The sequence below is a fragment of the Budorcas taxicolor genome, chromosome 7 (assembly GCF_023091745.1).
Source record: "Budorcas taxicolor isolate Tak-1 chromosome 7, Takin1.1, whole genome shotgun sequence".
NCBI lineage: Eukaryota > Metazoa > Chordata > Mammalia > Artiodactyla > Bovidae > Budorcas > Budorcas taxicolor.
In genome coordinates this window covers 40033487-40054467 of record NC_068916.1, presented here as the reverse complement: position 1 = coordinate 40054467, position 20981 = coordinate 40033487, and the positions used below count along the sequence as shown (strand labels likewise).

General features: G+C 41.3%; 1 protein-coding gene and 1 pseudogene across 1 annotated transcript; one reads left to right on the top strand and one right to left on the bottom strand.

Annotated features, from left to right (window-relative positions):
* Nucleotides 1–435: 435 nt before the first annotated feature.
* On the bottom strand, nucleotides 436–1737 carry LOC128050868 (UAP56-interacting factor-like; annotated as a pseudogene).
* Nucleotides 1738–10060: 8323 nt separating this feature from the next.
* Nucleotides 10061–10993, top strand: LOC128050976 (olfactory receptor 2M2-like). Its single transcript, XM_052643490.1, has one exon. The coding sequence runs from the start codon at nucleotides 10061–10063 to the stop codon at nucleotides 10991–10993; it is 933 nt and encodes a 310-aa protein (XP_052499450.1).
* The last annotated feature ends 9988 nt before the right edge of the window (nucleotides 10994–20981 follow it).

The following is a 20981-nucleotide window of genomic DNA, read 5'->3' as shown; positions in this document are numbered from 1 at the left end:
ACTGCAGTTATTACACGAACAGTATTAAAGTATAAGTGACAGCAACAAAGGGACCTACTTTAAATCTTGAAGACCAAGATTTACCATGGCAAGGTATAAAAAATGGGCAAAGGTGATGAGATCCTAAATACTACTATCATAAAATAATCAATTTCTGTCTTTCCACCTTCTTTCTGCTACATGAGAAATCAAAACAGTCAAACAGAGAATTGTTCTGTCTGGACCAACCATGAAATCTTTAAGAGCATATAGGTATAGTCCCTCTTATTCTTTCAGGGTATTATTTATACACGTTTAAAAAATACTTCAAAAACAAAAATGAGTTATTTAGCCTTGTGAATATTTTGAAATAAAGTTTCTTGAATTTCTGTGATGAACTCTTCAAGCAATTAAAATTTTAAGCATCATCATTCAAAAGTTCCTTTGACATGGGATCTATCCCACGGTTACCAAGTGGCTACCTCCTTTGTTGAAAGTGGCTTTCTGTTCCTTCAGGATCCCAAATGGCTCATTAAAAGTCATCCCCATCTGTTTTCCAACACTGTTTATTTCAAATTGTAGGGGGACACCTTTAGGAACTTTCTTTACATCAGATTGATCCTGTTTTGTCAAGAATGAGGGCACAGCAGTACGAGTTGATTGTGGTTTCTGAGTTACTGAGCACTGCGCTGCTCCTGAATTATCAATGGATACAGTCAAAATTCCTCCATTTGTGATAGAAGTTCTCTATTGATGAGTTCTCTTTGCTGCTACATCATCTAGCAGTTGTTCTGAGTTCAGCTGGGCCTGAACCTTCAGGCCTCTTCTGAAAAGAAAAGCTCCCTGACACGTGTCTTTCTGATGACTTAATTTATTTCCACTCCTGGTAAAACCGGCTGGAATGTAATTTTTTCTATTTAACTGGTTAGGTCTGTGAGAGCTGCAACTGGTTATCCCTGCTCTATTCATTTAGTCTCAGAAGGTTTGCCTTCCTTTTTAATGTTGGAAAATATCGTTCTATATTCTTGTCACTTAGAGGTGGTCGATTCATAGGACTAATTCCTTTTCGAATTCCAGTTGCTTTCCTAGATGCAAGGCCAGTGATAACTCCATAAGGACGTCTATTCCCAGGCATCACTCTTCTTCTACAGCTCAGACTATTCTTACCAAAACCAGAATTCCATTGAATAGCCCTTCTTACTCTCATTCTGAATTGCCTGGCACCACTTTGCTGAAGTCTTCTATTTAATCTCAGGAAATTCTGCTTCTTTCCTTCCTTTAGATTCAATTTGATGATATCATCCTCAGTTCAGTTCAGTTGCTCAGTCGTGTCCGACTCTTTGCGACCCCATGAATCGCAGCATGCCAGGCCTCCCTGTCCATCACCATCTCCCGGAGTTCACTCAAACTTACGTCCATCCAGTCGGTGATGCCATCCAGCCATCTCATCCTCTGTCATCCCCTTCTCCTCCTGCCCCCAATCCCTCCCAGCATCAGAGTCTTTTCCAAAGAGTCAGCTCTTCGCATGAGGTGGCCAAAGTACTAGAGTTTCAGCTTTAGCATCATTCCTTCCAAAGAACACCCAGGACAGATCTCCTTTAGAATGGACTGGTTGGATCTCCTTGCAGTCCAAGGGACTCTCAAGAGTTTTCTCCAACACCACAGTTCCTAAAACATATCAATTCTGTCCAGGTTTTCATTGCTGCGGGCTTTTGGCGGCGCTGTGGCTCCTATTAACTGGGTACTAAATCGGTTCATGGGAGAAAGCAATGGCACCCCACTCCAGTACTCTTGCCTGGAAACTCCCACGGACGGAGGAGCCTGGTGGGCTGCAGTCCATGGGATCGCTAAGAGTCGAACACGACTGAGCAACTTAACTTTCACTTTTCACTTCCACTCATTGGAGAAGGAAATGGCAACCCACTCCAGTGTTCTTGCATGGAGAATCCCAGGGACGGGGGAGCCTGGTCAGCTGCCGTCTATAGGGTCGCATAGAGTCGGACACGACTGAAGTGACTTAGCAGCAGCAGCAGCAAGTAGCTACACAGCTTCTTTATTTGTTTTGGTTTGCATCAGCTCAGTTCAGTTCTGTTCAGTCGCTCAGTCGTGTCCGACTCTTTGCAACCCCATGAATCGCAGCATGCCAGGCCTCCCTGTCCATCACCATCTCCCAGAGTTCACACAGACTCATGTCCATTGAGTCCGTGATGCCATCCAGCCATCCCATCCTCAGTTGTCCCCTTCTCCTACTGCCCCCAATCCCTCCCAGCATCAGAGTCTTTTCCAATGAGTCAACTCTTCACATGAGGTGGCCAAAGTACTGGAGTTTCAGCTTTAGCATCATTCCCTCCAAAGAAATCCCAGGGTTGATCTCCTTTAGAATGGACTGGTTGGATCTCCTTGCAGTCCAAGGGACTCTCAAGAGTCTTCTCCAACACCACAGTTCAAAAGCATCAATTCTTTGGTGCTCAGCCTTCTTCACAGTCCAACTGTCACATCCATGCATGACCACAGGAAACACCATAGCCTTGACTAGATGGACCTTAGTTGGCAAAGTAAGGTCCCTGCTTTTGAATATGCTATAACTTTTCTTCCAAGGAGTAAGCATCTTTTAATTTCATGGCTGCAGTCACCATCTGCAGTGATTTTTGAGCCCCCCAAAATAAAGTCTGACACTGTTTCCAGTGTTTCCCCATCTATTTCCCATGAAATGATGGGACTGGATGCCACGATCTTCGTTTTCTGAATGTTGAGCTTTAAGCCAACTTTTTCACTCTCCTCTTTCACTTTCATCAAGAGGCTTTTTAGTTCCTCTTCACTTTCTGCCATAAGGGTTGTGTCATCTGCACATCTGAGGTTATTGATATTTCTCCCGGCAATCTTGATTCCAGCTTGTGTTTCTTGCAGTCCAGCATTTCTCATGATGTACTCTGCATTGAAGTTAAATAAGCAGGGTGACAATATATAGCCTTGACGTACACCTTTTCCTATTTGGAACCAGTCTGTTGTTCCATGTCCAGTTCTAACTGTTGCTTCCTGATCTACATACAGATTTCTCAAGAGGCAGGTCAGGTGGTCTGGTTAGTCTCTTATACGCAGCATATTGATGAGTCTTTTCTTATCCTACTTCACCCTTATTTACCTTAAGTGTTTTTTATTGTATCTCTTTGCGTAACTTTTTTTTAAAGCAACTCCTCTAGATATTGAACTATACACATAGCTTTTCAAAATCTACCAATATTAACATTTTATCCATATGAGTAAGTTAGAAAATTTATTTCCCTTTATGTCCCTTTATCCAATGCATTTTTAACTTAATTTTCTGAAGTATTTCCTATATTTATTGAGAACCACATTAGACAATGTAACATTTTTCTTCATCCTTCAAACATAATTTAGAAAACTAAAATATTTCTCATATTTTTGTTCTTTATTTTTTTTCCAAGAATCCTTATTTTATCATTTGTATTCTGTTTAGAAAAATTCTTTAAGTCATTTTTTTAGAGTAGATTTTCTCCCAACAAATTCTCTTAGTTTTCTTAAATTATTTCATTTCCTTTTCTTTACTAAAATATATTTGCAAAAGATATCAAATGACAATTCTTTTCCTTTAGGACTTAAATACTGTTGTGTCTCTTCCTTCTGTCCATTACTGTTTCCTATGAGAAATTTGCTGTCAAAAGATTTGTCCCACTGTATGTAATATGTCCTTTCTCACTCACTACTTTAATTAATTTTCATTTTGTTTAATTTTCAGAAGTCTGGCTATGATGTCATTGCTTGGATTGCTTTGGGTTTATCTTGTTAGAGGTTTCTTCAACTTCTTAAAGCTCTAGGTTATTCATTTATTTATTTGCTACTTATAGTGAGTTTCTGTTTGCATACTTTTTCAGCTCCACCCTGCTTCATCTACTTTATGGAACTTTGATCACATGATTGCTAGATCTTCTGTTACAGTGCAGACATGTCCTGAGGCTCTTCCTCTTTTCTTAGTCAATCTTCTTTATTGTTCACATTAGGTACTCCCTCTTGTATTATCTTCAGATTCACTGATTCTTTTCTTTGTCTTCTCCTTTTGGTTCTTTAGTACAACCATTGGGTTTTAAGTTTCAGATATTTTACTCTAAGTTCTAAAATTTTTCATGTTTTTCATTTTATCTTCTCTTTCTTTGTTGAGATTGTCTCTTTTTTATTTGTCTTGAATATATTTTAATTGCCTATGGAGGCATTTTTATAATAGTTGATTTAAGATCTTTCATGCACTTTGACATATCATCATTTCAATTTTGGCATCTGTTGTCTTCTCATTTAGTTTGAGTTTTTCCTGGATTTTTGATATCATGAATGATATTTGATCATAACTTGGACGTTTGGGATATTATAAGGCTGTGGTTTTCAGGCTTTAATTTTTGTAGGTCTCCTCTAAGACTGTTCCACTGGATAAAAGGGGGGTTACCACTTCATTAGTGACAGGTGGGTATGGAAATACAATTTCTCCACTTAGTCTCTACTGACACCTAGGTGTTGTGGTGGGAGTAAATTATGTAGGTCTTTTTGATTGACATCTGTAATTACAATTAATTGTGTATAATTATGTGATGAATATTTTTGTTACTGCTAATTTCCTTTTCTTGTGCCTTCATGATGTTAATATAATTTCACCAGGTTTCTCATGATTATTGTTTATAAGATATATCTTTCTCTATTCTTTCACTTTCTTATCTATTCTTTAGTTTTAAAGTGAGTTGCTTATAAAAAGTACCATATCATAGGCTCTTTTTATTTTTTAAACCTCTGGCTAAATATTCATTTCCATTGAAATGTTTAGTTCATTTATATTTATTGTAGTTATTGCTCTGGTTGAATTGAAATCTAACATGTTTCTCCTTGTTTTCCACTTCTATCATCTGTTATTCATTTACAAAAATGATTTCTCCTATTGACATTCTTTGAAATTAGTCAAAATTGGCATTCGATTTTTTCCCCTCACCTTTTAGGTATATCACTTTCTCTCGTTTTTAGTTTTAAGCGGCTGTTGTAATATTTACAATATGCATCTTCCACAGTTTACTATCTGATTTAATGATGTATCAATTCAGGTATAACAAATTTACAATTTTCTCTATCAAAACACTGGCTAACCCATGATTGAGAGCACTCTGTTTTCTGGCTCCATCCCTTCTTCCAATTAGCAGGCAATTTAATATTGCTGCAATACTCTTGCTGAGCTTCAGTTCATAGTCTCAATTTATGAATATGGAGACCGTTCATATTCTTGCTTGGAGAATTCCATGCTGGTAGGAAGATCTTTCTTTCTTCTGTTAATTATTTCTCTGTCTACTATTTGTCTTGGAGGGGAAGATAATACAATACTCCCAAATATTCCACTTTTCTGTAATGATTATTTTGAGTGAAAGGAACTTGAAACACAGTGAAGGTAGGAAGAAGCCTTCTCTGAACTCCTGTTATGGGTCTATAAACATATCCTCCAAAACAAGTGTAGTTGTCATGAACCCCTTCCCCAGGAGTTTTAACACAAATGAAAATTTGACTCTCATCATGGGAAAAGACACTAGAAGTGATACCACATCCAGATGAACTTTGTCAGAAACTATCATATCTCCTGTCTACCCTTCTAAGTCCCATTTATCTTTCCTAAAAATCATGTGCTGCTGCTACTGCTGCTAAGTCACTTCAGTCGTGTCTGACTCTGTGTAACCCCATAGACGCCAGCCCACCAGGCTCCCCCGTGCCTGGGATCCTCCAGGCAAGAATACTGGAGTGGGTTGTATTTTCCCTTAATTGGCCTATATCCTCTCTCCTCTTTTGCAATTAAGATGGTGTTTAAACCTGAATGCTAAGTCATCTCAGAGTTATGCACTTTCCTGGGTTATCTCCTATGTATACATTAGTTATGCATACATGTATACTTAGTCATACATGTCATGCTTAGTCATGTCCAACTCTCCAGGGGAGCTCTCCAGGCTCCTCTGTCCATGGAATTCTCAGGCAAGACTATTGGAGTGGGTTGCTGTGCCCTCCTCTGGGGGATCTTCCTGACCCTGGGACTGAACCCATGTCTCCTGCTGCTCCTACATTAGCAGATAGGTTCTTTACCACTGCACCACCTCGGAAGATCTGCATACATTCGTGGTAATAAATTTTTTTTTCTTGTCTGTTTCTTTTTCTCTTGGTCTTTTATTACAAAAGTAATAGGTAGACTGCCTGCCATAGAGTCTCTGCCAAAATGCAAGTGATCAGGACTGATTTCCTTGCTGTACCAAACTCTGAATAAGTAGCTTTTACCTTCCTTGTTTGGCTGGTCCTCATTTAAATCCACAATGCCCAGTAATTATTTGTTGAATGAACAACCAATAATTGAGTAGGAAAAATTATAGGACATCAGTTGAATACAAGATTTGCAGAAGAACTAACTAAGCTCTACTTCTCATTATTCACAATTAAATTCTCAGAATGGAGCTAGACATTTGCTCTGATATTCTTTGGTGATCACATTGTCTCCCAGCCCCTATGGGTGATGTGAGGGTGAAGAACCCCAAGGGAAGCATATGTGGATGTGTCAAGGGATGTCTCGTGTGTGCCTCCTCCCTTTGTTTAGGTGGGACTCTGGGGTATTTTTCAGATCCAGGGTTATGGGGAATAAATTTTGTCCTATAGCCATTTCATTAATTTTGGCTTCTTCCTTGAAGTAGAGTTTCTGTCCATCTCCTGGGGTCATTATGTACTGAATTGGGTCTCCAGGTATCTGCTCTCCAACTAAAGGTATAAAGCTGGGATATGAGCTCATCAATTTTGTAAGAAGGAGAAGAATATCTTGGATAGTTAATTGTAAAATTTTTAGTTAGAGCTGTGGAGTTAGAGGAGACTCTGTGTAAGAGTCTTTCTCAGATGACAGCTTGCTCATGCATTGTTCTGAGGACTAGATCTTTGCGTACTTCTTAGGTCTGACCCATCTCTGCTATACTCCACTGGGTGGAGTAGAAGGTGAACTCTAGGGAACTGAATGGGTCTGGTAAGTGCTGAAGAGGGTGAGGGAAGACTAAACAGATGAGGGACAAAGGTAACTGGGAAGGGGAAGAAGTGGATCTGACTTCCGAGTTCAGTCTATAGAGTGTCAGGCTGAATACAAAGATACCTCCTTGTTGCCAAAGTCAGAGACTTGAAAGATGGTATTCTTAGTTTTCTTGAGCAAAATTGCTATCATTGCTTACTGTTCTCCAGTCTCTGGACTCAGTTCCAAAGTAGGAAGACAGACCTGTTGTGTCATTGCCTCAAATGTGCCCCCATCAGGCTGGCGTCCATGGCTATGCTTCATTCCTGCTTGTGCTGATCAGGAATCAACCTCCTTGAGCTATTCTCTGGCTCTCTTGGCTGGAATATCTCTGTAACTCACTATGTCGTAGGATTTCCCTGTCTCCTGCCGTGATCTCCTGATTCTAGCCATTTATCTCATCTCTGCTAAGGTGAAAATGGCATTGTGCAGGCACATTGACCTATACCAGTGTGTAAACCTATATTTCATTAGAATTACCTGGGGATCTTTCAAAAAAATCATATGATGAGACCCTATCCAGACCCAGTACCCATAGTCCCTGCAGTGGAACCAAGATGTACACATTTTTGAAAACATTCTCTTTAATGTCTTAGAGACAGACATAACATGACCCCAGTCATGACCACCGGACTCCAGGAATCTCATTCTTCCTATCTTTTCTATTCATAATTATCTTCCTAATGGAAACTGTTCTGATAGTCTTTGTTTCTCTTTGACATTCTTTCCAGTTTTTATTAGAGGGAATGCTTGAATTGCAATTGTGACATCAAACAAGACAGAAGCAGCACACTCCAAAAATGCGCCCCTGGAGACCCACCACTAGTGGTGTGAGCACTGACTATTTCTTCCTTGGTAAGTTCAGTGAGTGTCACTGACTCTTAGAACAGTTACTGGTTCTAACCAGTTTAGAGTCAACTGCTTTAGGCACTAAAGAGACTGATGGACAACTGAGAGATAGTCATGTCCAAGTCCCTGCCCTCACATACCCCACAGTTCAAGTAATGGAGTAGGGTGAAGGGTTGGCATACTTCCAGAGAGGCATTTCTGAGGTTCTCTTGTGTATTTGACATGACACTGTTGTGTCACAACTCTGTTGCAGTGCCTGCTGTGTTGGGAAAATATAATTAAAAGCCAAGTCAGTCTCTTCCCCATTTTTAAAACCTATCCACAAAGGTAGAAGAGAAAGAAAACAGTTTTTTTTTTTTAATTATTTATGTATTTTATTTTTGGTTGTGCTGGATCTTTGTTGCTGCTCAGGCTTTGCTGTAGTTGTGGTGAGTGGGGGACAATCTCTCGTTGAGGTGCTCAAACTTCTTACAGAAATGGCTTCTTTTGTTGTGGAGCATGGTCTCTAGGGCATGTGGGATTCAGTAGATGTGGTTCCCAGGCTCTAGAGCACAGGCTCAATAGTTGTGGCACAAGGACTTAGTTGCTCCGCAATATGTGGGCTCTTCCCAGGCTAGGGATGGAAAATTCTTTACCACTGAGCCATCAGGGAAGCCCAGAAAGCAGTTTAATTTTTGTATAAACATTAAATCAGAATTTCATGTGTGTTTACAGGTAATCAGCTAAGAGGTTGCAAAGACAGAGGAATTTGAACCCTTTGTACAGCCAGGCAGTGACTACTCATTACTTGCATGCTCTCAAGATAAACAACAATAGTCCTCAAGGAAGAGGAATTGACAGCACCATTTGTCACATGGAGTTCATTCTAGATTCACCTGGTAATTGGTGTGACTCTCTGTGTTTGTCACTTGTCTTCATCCAAAGGAAATACCAAGTTCTCACATGTTATGACAAGAGATAGTTCTGCAGCTTGGAGCAAGGTGCCTGCTGAAGTTAGGGTCCTGCCTGCCTGCAGACCCTGGGAGGTAAGGACTCTATCTTTTTTGACAATTATGTTTCCAAGAATTGGGTTCTAAGTTCTTAGGAAAATATTTTTATTTTACTCTTAAAATGTTTACATACATTTCAGAGAGATGAGGAACTTACAAGTATACATTTTCTAAGCTAAGTAAAGTGAAGATAGGAATCTATCCCTTTATTTTCAATTTATAAATATAAATTACATGTACAGCTGTCACCCCTTTCCCACATCCTTCTCTCTTTCTCTCTATCCCCAATACTCACTTCTCCAAATCAGAGAAGAAGAAATTTTCTTCCACCTGCCTAGTTTCTGGCTGGTCTAGGAACTAAATTGACATGAGACAGATCCACAGGAGAAAATCAAATAAAGGTTTAAGAACATGCATACCTGAGAGAGACTCAGGAAATCTGAGTAACTCACCAAAAGGGCTAAAACCCTCATTTTAAATACCATCTTCAGCTTTCAAGACAAAGTAGGATGTTGAGGGTAGTAGTTTGGGACTTCAAAGGGGAGGAAGGCGATGGACATGGGGATTAAAAACCAAAATTTGGTAAATAAATGTTTGCTGGGCCATGCTGGGACAGAGCAGACTCTGCCCACAGTTTCCCCCACACATACACTCTAAATCCATGTTCTTTGCAGATCTCTCTGATGATAGATCTATTCCGGGATGAGTCTTTTAGTGACATTCTTTTAAGCACTTAGGGGGAAGGTTAAAGCTTCTTCTTTAGACTTCTAGGTCTTGATTGTTTTCAGTTTGAAATAATCCAAATGCCAAAGTGACATTTTGGGGTGACAAATTTTATTCCCCTATATCTTCTTAAATCTATATTCTCTTTCCCCAAATCTCTAGGTATTCACTTGCTAATTAAAAGTTCTCTGTCTCCCTTGCATTCTCTGACCTTCCCCGTCTGGGGGCCTGCTTCCTAGTCTTTCAAGAGAAATAAGCTCAAATCCTAGAGACAATGGAGAGGAGATGGATTTTCACTGTAGGAGGAAAGGATGGGGCTAAGACAGAGGGTTGAGCACTGTCCTTTAAAAGAAACCAGAAGAAGTTATTTTCCTTGTACAATGGAGATGCCAGGTTAGTCATTGTGTTCTTATGTTTGCTCATTTATTTTTTTCTTAGGCTGAAGGCCATGGACGTATGGAAGAATACCTCCCTGTCAGATTTCATCCTTTTGGGTCTGTTCAGCTACTCACCATATGACTTCTTCCTTTTTACCCTTGTCCTCCTGGCCTCTGCTGCTTCTCTGACTGGCAACATCCTCTTCCTCCTGCTCATACAAGCTGACAGGCGCCTGCACACTCCCATGTACTTTTTTCTTAGCCAGGTCTCCATCATGGACCTGACCATGATGGGCACAGTGGTGCCCAAGATGGCAGCCAACTTCCTCTCGGGAAGTAAGTTCATCTCTCGGGGTGGCTGTGCCACTCAGGTCTTCCTAGTGGTCATGGTAGGAAGTGCTGAGTGCTTCCTCCTGGCAGTCATGGCCTATGACAGGTATGTGGCTGTCTGTCTCCCTCTGCGGTACCCTGTGCTCATGAACTGGAAGGCCTGCTGCGTGATGGCCCTTGCATCCTGGATGGTTGGAGTGACTGACAGTGTAATTTATGTGGGCATGGTCTTCAGCTTCCCCTACTGTGGTTCTCTCCAGGTGGACCACTTCTTCTGTGAGGTCCCCACCCTGTTGCGGCTCTCCTGTGCAGACACCTCGCTTTTTCAGGACCTCATCTATGCTTGCTGTGTAGTCATGATGCTGCTGCCCCTAGGGGTCGTTGTGGCTTCCTATGCCCGGATCCTCATGGCTGTAGTTAACATGCCCTCCACTGAGGGGAAACAGAAGGCGCTGACTACTTGCTCCTCGCACCTGACTGTGGTGGGTCTTTACTATGGGGGTGGCCTATTTAACTACATGCAGAAAGCTTCTGCTAGGACGCCAGCAGAAGACAGAGCCATCTCCACCTTCTACACCATCATTGCTCCGATGCTCAACCCACTCATTTACAGCCTGAGGAACAGGGAGGTAATGAGGGCCTTTAAGAAGATCCTGGGAACATGGAGAGTGTAGCTATGCCCACCCTTCTGAGGCTTCCTCTCTTGTTCTGTTCCTTCTTCTGGAAGCTCAGATTCTCTTGTGGCACATCCTCCTCTGTACCCCTCAGCCCCTTCAGGCTGGTTGGGGTGAGGCTATGAGCTGAGTAGCCTCACCTGAAAGCATGTGGATGGAAGATGTCAAGGAAACATGGTAGTTATCAGTTTCACAATGAGTCTTTCCTCCATGAACACTCCTATTTCCATGCAGTGAAGGCTCATAAATACATTTTTGCCTTTCCCCCAGAATTGCCAGGGACAGTCTTTCTTCTGATCTACATGCTAAAAGTGAGCAAGGAGTGAGAACCAATTTAGAACTCACTGTCCACTGAAATGTGGTACATAGGTCAGAGGTAAAGTCTGACAGGTAGGAGCTGAGCAACCTGGACAATGTTATTTCTTTCTCTGAGTTTCACTTTATCATCTGTACCATCATAGCTACCAGTAAAGTCCAGTGTTTTCTGGCACTAACTACCAATTACTTATCATAATACAAACTCCATTTCAGTCTATCTTATGTTAGTAAGCAATGTAAAGAGTTTTGTGCCTTCTTGAAATTGTACATTAAATATGCCAAAGTATCAAATCTCAGAAACAGCCAGAACATTTTTATAGTCTGTCTGTCAGTATAACATTGCAGACGAAACAGAAGACACAAAGGTTTTTGCAGTCAGGTTATTTGGGGATCTACTAGTCAAAGTATTATGGCTCTAGCAACAGTCCTTCTAAAGATTATTCAGGGTTGATTTCCTTTGGGATCCACCGGTTGGATCTCCTTGCTGTCTAAGGGACTGTCAAGAGTCTTCTGTAGCACCACAATTCAATTGCACGAACTTCTCAGCACACAACTTTCTCTATGATCCAACTCTCACATTCTTACATGACTACTGGAAAAACCATAGCTTTGACTATACAGACCTTTGTTGGCAAAGTAATGTCTCTACATTTTAGTACGCTGTCTAGTTTTGTCATAGCTTTTCTTCCAAGGAGCAAGTGTCTTTTAATTTCATGGCTGCAGCCACCATCTGCAATGACTTTGGAGCCCAAGAAAATAAAATTTGTCACTGCTTCCACGTTTTCCCCTCCTATTTGCCATTAAGTGATGAGACCAGATGTCATGATCTTAGTTTTTTGAATGCTGAGTTTTAAGCCAATTTTTTCACTCTTCTCTTTCACCCTCATCAAGACACTCTTTAGTTCCTCTTCACTTTCAGCCATTAAAGTGGTATCAGTGTGCATATCTGAGGTTGTTGATATTTCTCTTGGCAATCTTGATTCCAGCTTGTGCTTTATCCAGCCCAGCATTTTGCATGATGTACTCTGCATAGAAGTTAAATAAGCAGGATGTCAATATACTGTGTTGTACTCCTTTCCCAGTTTGGAACCAGTCATTTGTTCCATGTAATGTTATAACTGATGCTTCTTAACCCACGTACAAGTTTCTCAGGAGACAGGTCAGGTGGTCTGGTTTTCCCATCTCTTTAAGAATTTTCCACAGTTTGTTGTGACCCACATAGTCAAAGGCTTTAGTGTAGTCAGTGAAGCAGAAGTTGATGTTTTCCTGGAACTCCCTTGCTTTCTTCATGATCCAACGAATGTTGGCAATTTGTTCTCTGGCTGCTCTGCCTCTTTGCAACTCAGCTTATACATCTGGAATTTCTCCATTCAGGTATTGCTGAAGCCTAGGATTTTGAGCATAACCTTGCTAGCATGTGAAATCAACTCAATTGTTCAGTAGTTTGAACATTCTTTGTCATTGCCCTTCTTTGGGATTGAAATGAAAACAGATGTTTCCAGTTCTGTGGCCATTGCTGTTTTTACAAATTTGCTGACATATCAAATGAAGCACTTTAACAGCATCATGTTTCAGGATTTAAAAAATCTCAGCTGGGATTCCATCACCTCCACTAGCTTTGTTCAAAGTAATTCTTCCTAAGGCCCACTTGACTTCACACTCCAGGATGTCTTGCTTTAGGTGAGTGACCACACCATCGTGGTTTTCCAGGTCATTAAGACCTTTTTTGTATAGTTCTTCTGGGTATTCTTGCCATCTTTTCTTAATATCTTCTGCTTCTATTAGGTCCCTACCATTTCTGTCCTTTATCATGCCCATCCTTACATGGAATGTTCTCTTGATATCTCCAGTTTTCCTGAAGAGATCTCTAGTCTTTCCCATCCTATTGTTTTCCTCTATTTCTTTGCATTGTTCATTTAAGAAGGCCTTCTTATCTCTTCTTGCTATTCTCTGGAACTCTGTATTCAGTTGGATATATCTTTCCCTTTCTCCCTAGTCTTTCACCTCTCTTCTTTCCTCAGCTATTTGTAAGGCCTCCTCAGACAACCATTTTACCTTTTTGTGTTTCTTTTTCTTGGAGACAGTTTTGGTCACCACCTACTGTATAATGTTATGAATCTCTGCCCATAGTTCTTCAGGCACTCTGTCTACCAGATCTAATCTCTTGAACCTATTCATCACTTCTACTGTATAATCATAAGAGATCTGAACCAGGTCACATTTGAATGGCCTAGTGGTTTTCCCTACTTTCTTTAATTTAAGTCTAAATTTTGCAATAAGGAGCTCGTGATCTAAGCCACAGTCAGCTCCAGATTTTGTTTTTACTGACTGTATAGAATTTCTCCATCTCTGGCTGTAAAGAATATAATCAATTTGATTTCAATATTGACCATTTGCTGATGTCCATGTGTAGAGTTGTCTCTTGAGTTGTTGAAAAAGAATGTTTACTATAACCAGCATATTCTTTAGACAGAACTCTTTTAGTATTTGCCCTGCTTCATTCTGTACTCCAAGGCCAAACTTGCCTGTTTTTCCAGATATCTCTTGACTTCCTACTTTCGCCTTTCAGTCTCCTATGATGAAAAGGACATCTTTTTCTTCTTAGAACCAGTCAACTTCAGCTTCTTTGGCATCAGTGGTTGGGGAATAGTTCAATTACTGTGATGTTGAATGGTTTGCCTTGGAAACAAACCAAGATTATTCTGTTGTTTTTCAGACTGCACCCAAGCACTGCATTTTAGACTTCATTTTCTGTGAGGGCTGCTCCATTTCTTCTAAGGGATTCTTGTCCATAATAGTAGATTTAACGGTCATCTGAACTAAATTCTCCCATTCCTGTCCTTTTTAGTTCACTGATTCCTATATCAGTGTTCAATCTTGCCATCTGCTATTTCACCACATCCAGTTTACCTTGATTCATGGACCTAATATTCCAGTTTCCTATGTAATATTGTTCTTTACAGCATCAGACTTTACTTTCACCACCAGACACATCCACAACTGAGCATCTTTTCTGCTTTGGCCCAGCTACTTCATTCTCTCTGGAGCTATTAGTAATTGCCCTCTGCTCTTTCCCGGTAGCATAGTGGACACCTTCTGACCTGGAGGCTCATCTTCCAGTATCATATATTTTTGCCTTTTCATACTGTCCATGGAGTTATTCAGCCAAGAATGTTGGAGTAGTTTGCCATTCCCTCCTCCAGTGGACCATGATTTTCCAGAGAACTGTTCACTGTGATCCATCCATTTTGGATGGCCTTACATGGCATGACTCATAGCTTCATAGAGTTATACAAGTGCCTTTGCTATGACAAGGCTGTGACCCCTGTCTGGGGCTAAAATGCAGTGTACCTGACAGACCAGTTGGTTCCCTGGGGGCTGCCTGGCATCCTAAAGCAGGTAAACACATCTCCATCTACCAGGGCCAGGCATAGGGCAGGCTGGGCAATTCTCCAGCAGGAGGTGCCCTCTGACTCAGTCTGAAAGGCAGAGATGGGGGTGGAGACCCAGGTTGGGGTCCCTGCCTCCTCCTCCCTGGGGCCCTGAGCTTTGTCCACGTGTGAGTGCCAGGGGGCTTCCACCTCTTCCACCTCTGCTGACCTCTACTGGAACTGAGACTGCAGCTTCACTGAAGGGTGATATTCTTTTAGACAGAGAGTCTTAGGTGTTTATTTATGAGTGATTAGGTGGAGATTAAAGTATCAGGCAGTTTCCAGGTACCAGGGATCAGGGGGAAACTTCTTAATATTTATTGTCTGGTTTCACCTCAGTCTTAACTGTAGAGAACTGACAAGACAGTACAGTGGTAAGAATTTGGCTTCTACATGTCCCTCATCTTATTTCCTTCATGTTTTCCAAGTAGAATCCTGGATCCCATTATCTCTTTGATTTTTTAAAAATTATTCATTTGTTTGTTTATTTTTTTATTTTTGCAGTTGAATGTGGTATCCATATGTGTGGGTTTGGAAGCATTTTTCCTGTATTGACTAAAAAGATGCACAATGTGAGAGTTGTAAGTTAAATTTTATTTGGCCTAAAATGGGGACTTCAGCCTGGAAGACAGCACCTCAGATAGCTCTGAGAGACTGCTCCAAACACGTAGTAGGGGAAGGTCAATAAAAAAAGAGATTTTGGTGACGAGTGAGTACAATGCAATCAAGCACTCATTTTGCAGAAGGTTTTCTGCTGGTCAGGAGGACCTGATGTCACCATGAAGTGCTTTTCTAGATATGAGCAGATGCAAGGATTGTGATCTTGAAGTCAGTTCCTAAAAACGTATATCTAAAGACCTGTTTCACCACATTCCTTGGAGCACAGAGTGCCTCATTCACCATGCTGAACTGCCTTGAGGGCATGTCGAAGCTCAACAGCTGCAACAGCACAGGATTCCATCTCTAGAGGCCGATGGCAAACTCTTGACAAGTACCAATTTGTAGTTGACACCTGCTTGGTATTCCCTTACCTTCCTTGATCTCTGCCTGTTTTGATTGTTGTTCAGTTATTAAGTCATTTCTGACACTTTGTGACCCCTTGGACTACAGCACAACAGCCTGCTCTGTCCCTCACTATCTCCTGGAGTTTGGTCAAATTCATGTCCATGGAGTTGATGTTGCTATCTAACCATCCCCTCCTCTGCCACCTCATTCACCTTTTGTCTTCAGTCTTTTCCAGTATCAGGGTCTTTTCCATTTTGTCGGCTCTTTGAATCAGGTGACAGAAGTATTAGAGTTTCAGCAACAGTCCTTCAAATGACTATTCAGGGTTGATTTCCTTTAGGATTGACTGGTTTGATCTCCTTGCAGTCCAAATGACTCTCAAGAGTCTTCTCCAACACTGCAGTTTGAAAGCATCAGTTCTTTGGTATTCAGTCTTTTTTATGGTCCAACTCTCACATCCATACATGATTAGCAATGGAAAAACCATTGCTTTGATTATACAGAGCTTTTAATTTGGGGAAATGCTTGGCCTTAATTGCTTCAATTGTTTCTTGTGTTTCTTCTCTTTGTATTTCCATTATGAGTATGTTGCAACTTCTTTCGTTATCTCACATTTCTGAGATAGCCTGTTTTTTTTAATCTGTCTTTTTTGTTAACTTTTCCGTTGTTTCTATTGTTTTTGCAGGGAAGAGCCAACTTTGACTCCATGTTGGATCTGTTTCTTTGGCTTTAGTCTTTGTTTTTCATTGCTTTTTGTTATTATAATCATACATAATAGCCTGCCTCAGGGAACCATGCCCCTCTACCTGACTGTTCAACTAAAGTTCCTTTGTTAGAGAGAATCTGACCAAGCCCACCTGTGAAAGATGGCAGAATAGAAGAAATTAATATATCCCCTCCTAGTGGCTCAGATGATAAAGCGTCTGCCTACAATGTGGGAGACCCGGGTTCAATCGGGAAGATTCCCCTGGAGAAGGAAATGGCAACCCATTCCAATATTCTTGCCTGGAAAATCCCATGGACAGAAGAGCCTGGTAGGCTACAGTCCATGGGGTCGCAAACAGTCGGACACGACTGAGCGACTTTCTTTCTTTCTTTCTTCTATTTAGCAAGGTAAATGGCCTTTTTCTTTACTTCTCATCTCTCTCTCTGTTCTGTGAAAGAAACTGGAATCCAGACCCCTATAAGATAGCTATTTTGAGACATTAGTCTGCCATCTTGGTGATCCAGCTTTCCAAATAAAGTCATATTTCTTGCCTCAACTCCTCACCTCTGATCTATTGACTTGTGTGGCAAGCAGAGTGAGCCTGGACACAGTAACATTGTCATATCCTGAAGAGCAGAGATTCTTTCCTCAGCTGTATGTAGTCTAGTAATGAGACCATCAAAGTCAGGGGTCCCCACCCCTCGAGCCATGTACCAGTACCGGTCCATAGCTTGTTAGGAACTGGATTGCCAAGTAGGAGGTAAGCAGCGGGTAAGCAAGTAAAGCTTCATCCATATTTGCAGCTACTCCCTATCTCTCCCACTATCACCTGAACTCTGCCTCCTGTCAGATCAGTGGCAGTATAGATTCTCATAGTGTTGTAGCCATGCATTCCAGGAAACAAACTCACTCAGAAGGACAATGCAGATAGTGGAGTGCAGTATATTACACCAGCGGGCCCAAGACAGAGTCTCCTCTTAGCCAAGGACCCCGACCAGTTTTTGTGACAACCTTATATACCCCAAGTGTACTTGCTCAAACCCACCTCCCCAGATTCCTTGAAACTAGTCTGGACAAGGTAAAAGAGAGATACGATCAAAGTTAACCCATGATTCATGCATCGTAAGCCTAGATAGCTAAACAGTGGACATTTATCAATAAGCCTATGGTCATATCCCGATAAACATAATGGAAGTTATGACTTTGTTCTGTTACAGAGATAATTAGCATATTCTTTCAGATGGAGAGTCCGAGTACACAAGTCCTGAGGCTCCGGGGGTTCTGGTTTTCCATTGGTATGCCATTTCTATAGATACCGGACACAAGTTCAGAGTCCATTGGGAAGGTGACCATGCATGTAGCCTAATGTTCACAGTCTGTCCTAAGATGGAGTCCAGCTCTGTTTCCTTCTTCAATAGGAGTGTGATCACACTGTGAACTGTGCATGCAAGGAAGATGTGTGCTTTTAAACCATCCCTCTCCCATTGTGCATCGGAAAACTGCCCTCCATGTAACCGTCCCTAGAACCAAAAAGTTGGGGACTGCTATCAAAGGCATTCTTCCTTTCTGGTAGCATTTTTGAACTCTAGTATTTATTTTTAATTCTTAGAATTTCCATCTCTCTGCTCACACATTACTCATCGGTTTGCTCTCACATGTTGTCTACTTTTCCCTTTAGAGCCCTTAGCATACTTTATTTATATATTTATTTAGCTACCCCAGGTCTTAGTTGTGGCTTGTGGGATATAGTTCCCTGATCAGGGATCCAACCTGGGCTCCCTGCATTGCCAGTGTAGAGTCTTAATCACTAGACCACCAGGGAAGTCATAGCATCTTAATCATAGTTGCTTCAAATTGCTCTGAAAATTCCAATGTCCCTGCCATATCTGAGTCTGGTTCTGGTCCTTGCTGTCTCTCTTCAAACTGTCTATTTTACATTTTGGTACAACTTGAAAATGTTTGTTGAAAGTCACACATGATATACTGGGTAAAAGGAACTGCTGATAAATAGTTGGGGAGGAGAAGCATTTTATAATCCTATGATTAAGTCCTAGTATTTTAGAGAGCCTGTGCCCCTGGGCTATGTACTTTACCAGTGCTTCTCAGTGCTTTTCCCACACTTAGAGAAGCTGGATGGCTAGAGGGATGGGATTGGGTAGTTCCCTTCTCCTAGGTTGGTGAGGCTGTGGTAAAATTTTTCTTCAGGTGAGAGAGTCAATTCCTAGGTAGGCTGATAAGAAGTCTGGGGTCCCCGAGGAGGAGAGAGGGGTCTGGGGCTCTTGAAGAGGAGATAAGGGTCTGGAGTTCTCAAGGAGGAGAAAAGGACAAACTTTTTTCTTTAGGCCCAGAGCTGATGACTGTACAACAAAACATCTCATCTTGCTCAAGGATATGTTTTTTCTTAAACTCTGTATATAACAACAATGTATCCTGCTTGAGGACATGTTTCTCCTTCTTGAGAACCTTCAGACTAATTCTGTCATCTTCAAGTGTATATTACAGGAGTGGGTCTGGTAAGATCTATTGTTAGTTCTAATCCTGTCATCTTAAAATGTAAATTGCAGAGTGGGTCTAGTACAATCTTTACAACCTTGAGACATTCTTTTGATTTATTGTAATAGCCAATTTAAAAAGTATATAGCTCCCTTGCTAAGACTAGTGAGTGGTATACTCTCTATCCCCCTTTTGATGTCTATGTCAGAAGCTTTCTCTGTCCCTTCTCACTTTAATAAAACTCTGCTATACAAAAGCTCTTGAGTGATCAAGCCTGATTCCTGGTCCAGAAGCTAAATCTTCTTTGGAAATCTTGAATCCATCATCATTAATCATAAGCTATCACAGAGCAGCCTTGTGAACAACAGACTGCTACAGTGTATTTCAATCTAACGACTTTTTCTTGGATTTTCAATGTGAGAATCTGGTAGAGCTCTTAAAGATAAAACTCACAAAAGTGTGGGGACCACTGATGACTAGAGCCCCTGGAGTTTTTAACTTCCAGACTTGATGACACTGAGCCCCCAGCAATTTGTCCATTACAGCTCAGGATTTCCTGCCCTAGCACTAGTGTCTAAGAAGGTTTCTATTTGTGAGGAGGTTTTTGACTTAAGTTGTGATTCTCTGAATCTGCCTGTCTCTCCAGTTGTGGGGGGAGGCGGGGCAGTGGTTTGCCCTTGGACTTTGAAGCCGAGTAGGGGCCTATGGGGCTCCCAGAAATGGAAGCCTCTCTGTCTTCCATTTCTTGTAGGCAAGACTCCAGCCATTATAACCTTCCCTGAGTTCCAAATAAGGGATTCAAACTGTTGCTAATAAGGGAGGAGCAGTCAAGAAATCTAGTCCCTTAAATCTATTTCTCACTTACACTGTATAATCATAAGGGATTTGATTTAGGTCATGCCTGAAAGGTTTAGTGGTTTTCCCCACTTTCTTTAATTTAAGTCTGAATTTGGCAATAAGGAGCTCATGATCTGAGCCACAGTCAGCTCCCAGTCTTGCTTTTGCTGACTGTATAGAGCTTCTCCATCTTTGGCTGCAAAGAATGTAATCAATCTGATTTCTAGATCTGATAGACAGAGGGCCTGATGAACTATGGACAGAGGTTCATGACATTGTACAGGAGACAGGGATCAAGATCATCCCCAAGAAAAAGAAATGCAAAAAAGAAAGATGGCTGTCTGAGGAGGGCTTACAAATAGCTGTGAAAAGAAGAGAAACCAAAAGCAAAGGAGAAAAGGAAAGATATAGCCATTTGAATGCAGAGTTCCAAAGAATAGCAAGGAGAGATAAGAAAGCCTTTCTTGGTGATCAGTGCAAAGAAATAGAGGAAAACAATAGAATGGGAAAGACTAGAGATCTCTTCAAGAAAGTTAGAGATACCAAGCGAACATTTCATGCAAGTTTAGTTCAGTTCACTCACTCAGTCACCCAACTCTTTGCGATCCCATGAATTGCAGCACTCCAGGCCTCCCTGTCCATCACCAACTCCTGGAGTTCACTCAAACTCATGCCCATTGAGTCGGTGATGCCATCCAGCCATCTCATCCTCTGTCGTCCCCTTCTCCTCCTGCCCCCAATTCCTCCCAGCATCAGAGTCTTTTCCAATGAGTCAACTCTTTGCATGATGAGCTCAATAAAGGACAAAAATGGTATGGACTTGACAGAAACAGAAGATATTAAGAAGAGGTGGCAAGAATACACAGAAGAACTGTACAAAAAAGATCTTCATGCCCCAGTTAATCATGATACTGTGATCACTCACCTAGAGACAGACATCCTGGAATGTGAAGTCAAGAGGGCCTTAGAAAGCATCAGTATGAAGAAAGCTAGTGGAGGTGATGGAATCCCAGTTGAGCTCTTTCAAATCCTAAAAGATGATGCTGTGAAAGTGCTGCACTCAACATGTCAGCAAATTTGGAAAACTCAGCAGTGGCCACAGGACTGGAAAAGGTCAGTTTTCATGCCAATCCCAAAGAAAGGCAATGCCAAAGAATGCTCAAACTACTGCACAATTGCACTCATCTCACACACCAGT

What these genes read in the sequence shown, in the direction of transcription:
- LOC128050976 (XM_052643490.1), top strand. Translation starts at nt 10,061, where the DNA reads ATGGACGTATGGAAGAATACCTCCCTGTCAGATTTCATCCTTTTGGGT.